Source organism: Alligator sinensis, unplaced genomic scaffold (genome assembly GCF_000455745.1).
Source record: "Alligator sinensis unplaced genomic scaffold, ASM45574v1 scaffold1509_1, whole genome shotgun sequence".
NCBI lineage: Eukaryota > Metazoa > Chordata > Crocodylia > Alligatoridae > Alligator > Alligator sinensis.
In genome coordinates this window covers 803,729-807,238 of record NW_005842711.1, presented here as the reverse complement: position 1 = coordinate 807,238, position 3,510 = coordinate 803,729, and the positions used below count along the sequence as shown (strand labels likewise).

The 3,510-nt window shown below is 61.3% G+C and overlaps 1 protein-coding gene across 4 annotated transcripts in view; it reads left to right on the top strand.

The window, feature by feature from the left end:
- The window catches only part of XAB2 (XPA binding protein 2), a 10,858-nt gene that overhangs the window by 1,832 nt on the left and 5,516 nt on the right, over window positions 1-3,510 (top strand). For 3 of the 4 annotated variants that reach the window (XM_006034212.3, XM_014524955.2, XM_025216199.1), the window contains exons 3-8: window positions 3-126; window positions 642-839; window positions 1,405-1,539; window positions 1,860-2,024; window positions 2,903-3,047; window positions 3,290-3,441. In XM_006034212.3, the coding sequence (XP_006034274.1) occupies window positions 3-126; window positions 642-839; window positions 1,405-1,539; window positions 1,860-2,024; window positions 2,903-3,047; window positions 3,290-3,441 (919 nt within the window). Of the gene's footprint in view, window positions 1-2; window positions 127-570; window positions 840-1,404; window positions 1,540-1,859; window positions 2,025-2,902; window positions 3,048-3,289; window positions 3,442-3,510 lie in introns of those variants that run through there. The other variant, XM_025216200.1, reaches the window with a different exon arrangement.

Genomic DNA, 3,510 nt, shown 5'->3' with positions numbered 1-3,510 from the left:
AGCTACAAGCTGTGGTACAACTACCTGAAGCAACGGCGGAAGCAGGTGAAGAGCCGGTGTGTGACCGACCCCGCGTATGAGGAGGTGAACAACTGTCATGAACGTGCCCTTGTCTTCATGCATAAGGTAGGGGGAAGTGCAGGCTGGGGGGGCTGAGGAGCAGTGGGGCAGGCTAGGGGGCTGCATGGGGCTGGGGAGAATGCAGCAGGTGCAGGCTGCACAGGGACTGGGGAGAGTGGGGCAGGTGCGGGCACTAAAGGGGCTGGGGAGATACTGGGCAGGCTGCTGGGTCCCTCTGGGGCTGGGGAGGGTGGTTGCAGGGCAGGCCAGGGGAGGAACGGTGCAGGTTAGGGACCCCAGCCCTGCTTCTGGCCTCGTTCTGCCCCACTTGGGACAGGGGATGGCTTTCCCCTTGAGGGTTATGCCCCCTCCCATGCACCTGGCTCCAGGGAAGCATTGAGATCTGATCAAACTTGTTGCATAGGTGTCCATAGTACAGGCATCTTTATAGTGGTGGGGAGGGGGCAATCTGCTTTGTGGCTGTCACAGCAAGCCTTGGGGGATTGTCAGGGCTGGGGGGCACAGAGACGTGCCCCATGCTCCTCACATCAGTGCTATGAGGTGCGGGGCACTGCCCACAGATGCCGCGCATCTGGCTGGACTACTGCCAGTTTCTGACGGAGCAGTGCCGTGTGACCCGCACGCGCCGCACCTTCGACCGGGCGCTACGGGCGCTGCCCATCACCCAGCACCACCGCATCTGGCCGCTCTACCTGGCCTTTGTGCGTCGGCACCCGCTACCTGAGACTGCCGTGCGTGTCTACCGCCGCTACCTCAAGGTGAGGCCTGGCCCCCTATTGCTCCCCTTGTTGGGCATGTCGGCTGTGGGATGGAGGGTCCTTGTTGGCTGTGGGTTGGGTTTGGGGAATGGAGAGGGGCTGCTCTGTTGGGCCTAGGAAGTAATGGGGAGATCCTACTGTCCATGGGGGGGATGGGAGCTGGGGCAGGTGGAGGTTCCCTATTAGCTCTGGGGTAGGTTTGGAGGCCCATGGGGGTGTTGGCAGGGGTGCTGTCAGCCATGGGGGTAGGAGCCAAGGGCCTGGTGGGTCCCTGTCCGCTCTGGGCTGGGTCGGGGGGGGGGTCCAGGGTGGGGAGAGGGCCTCCCCTGTTGCCCCTGGGGGGTGTTGGGGTGCCCCTGTCAACTGTGGGTTGGGAACCTGGGGGGGTGGAGACGGGACTGGAGGGTCCTTATCAACTCTGAGAGAGGTTTGGAGGCCTCGGGCGGGGGGTGTTGGGAGGACATGGCTGTGGAGGTGGGATATGTAGGGGTGACCTAGGGGGGTGGATTTGGGGGGCCTGGGGGATGCATGACCAGATTGGACTGATCCATGTGCCCTCCTGCAGCTGAGCCCAGAGGGGGCAGAGGAGTACATCGAGTACCTGCGCTCCATCGACCGCCTGGACGAGGCTGCCCTGCGCCTGGCCGCCGTCGTCAATGATGACAAGTTCGTCTCTAAGGAGGGCAAGTCCAACTACCAGGTGGGGGCCAAGGAGCAGGGATCTTTGGGTGGGTTGGGGTCCTGGAGAATGGATGGGGTGGGGTGGGGCTCCTAAGGTTGGGGTGGGGCCTGGTGCACAGGGATCCTGGCATCTGGTCAGGGCCAAGGCGGATCCCTAGGGTGGGGCTCTGGGCAGGTTCAGGGCTGGGGTCTTATGGGACCATGGGGCGGGACAGGTGCCTTGGGTCTGGACAGGGCTGCCCTATCCCCTCCTGCCCCTGAGCAGTGCAGGGGGTAGTGACAGCCTGTCCCCCTGACTGCCTCCCTACTTCGTTTTCACCCTGCCCCTTCCCCCCACAGCTGTGGCATGAGCTGTGTGACCTGATCTCGCAGAACCCCGACAAGGTGAAGTCACTAAACGTGGGGGCCATCATTCGTGGGGGCCTCACACGCTTCACCGACCAGCTGGGCAAGCTGTGGTGTTCCCTGGCTGACTACTACATCCGCAGCGGCCACTTCGAGAAGGTATTGCTGGGAGCAGCTGTGTGCTTCACCACAGAGGTGGTCACAGCTCGGTGACAAGAAATGTCCCAGAAAGGGGTGGAGGCTCTGGGGGTGGGGGCGCAGCCAAGGCACCTTCCAGCATAGTGTTATCCCCCATTCCACCCCAGAAGTGGTCGCATTTCAGTGTCATAGGGACAGGGTGTTGCAGAAAGGGATGAGAGAGACGTTCAGTCCCAGAGGTGGTTGCATCTTGGGGACAAGGAGTGTCACAAAGGGGTGGGCCAAGGTACCTTACAGTGTAGCTTTATCCTATGTTCCATTCCAGAAGCAGTTGACTCTCTGCACTGCAGAGACCAGAAGTGTCACAGAAAGGAGAGGGGCCTAAGAGTGGGGATGGGGCTAAGGCATCCTGTGTTATGGCAAGTTCCACCCCAGAGATGGTTACATGTTAGGGACAGGGAGTGTTACAGAAAAGGGAGGCTTGGAGTAGTTGGGGCAGGGCTCAGATATTTTGTACTGAAGCATTATAGGATATTTCACCCCAGAAGTGGTCACATCTCAGGGACAGATAGGGGTGGAGGGTGGGGGTGGGTACTGAGGCTTCTCCCACATTCCACCCCAGAAACAGCTGCATCTCAGTGCTACAAGGACAATCCTTGACACAGAAAGGGGAGGGGTGGTGGGGTGGGGGCCAAAGTACTTCCTATCCCTGTGTCCATAGCAGTGCTACAAGGACAGTCCCTGGCATGGAAAAGGAAAGGGTCTGGGCAGTGGGGCAGGGCCAGGGCAGCTTACCCCTGACATGTTGCATTCCAGAAAGTGGTAGCGGGGTGGGGGCGGGCAAGTGCTGTGGTGGGGCTGGGTGTCCCTATGAGCTAACGGGTGCTGTGCGGGTGCAGGCGCGGGATGTGTACGAGGAGGCGGTGCAGACGGTGATGACGGTGCGGGACTTCAGTCAGGTCTTTGACAGCTATGCACAGTTCGAGGAAAGCATGATTGCTGCCAAGATGGAGACGGCCTCTGAGCTGGGCAAGGAGGATGATGGTGCGTGGGAGAGGGGTCCTGGGGCAGGTTGGGGTTGGGCTGGCCTTGGGACTCCAGGGTTCTCAGTGCTGTGCCTCAGTTTCCCTGGTGCTGGAGGACTCTGCTGTTCATCTTGCTTTTCTCTGCCGTGGGGGCGAGGGGCTCCTTCCCAGCTTGGCATCTGCAGCCCCTGGGGCATGGGGCTGGTGGAGGGAGGGGCTGGGCTGACCCCTTCCACTCCTTTTTTTTCCCCCCCACCCCAGATGAGGTGGAGCTGGAGCTGCGCCTGGCACGCTTTGAGCGGCTGATGCTGCGCCGGCCCCTGCTTCTCAACAGTGTCCTGCTGCGCCAGAATCCGCACAATGTGCACGAATGGCACAAGCGTGTGCAGCTGCATGCTGGGAACCCCCAGCAGGTGTGTGTGCTAGTGGGGACACTGGGGGTGGGGCTCAGAATGCCCCTACAGGTGTATGGGGGTGGGCAG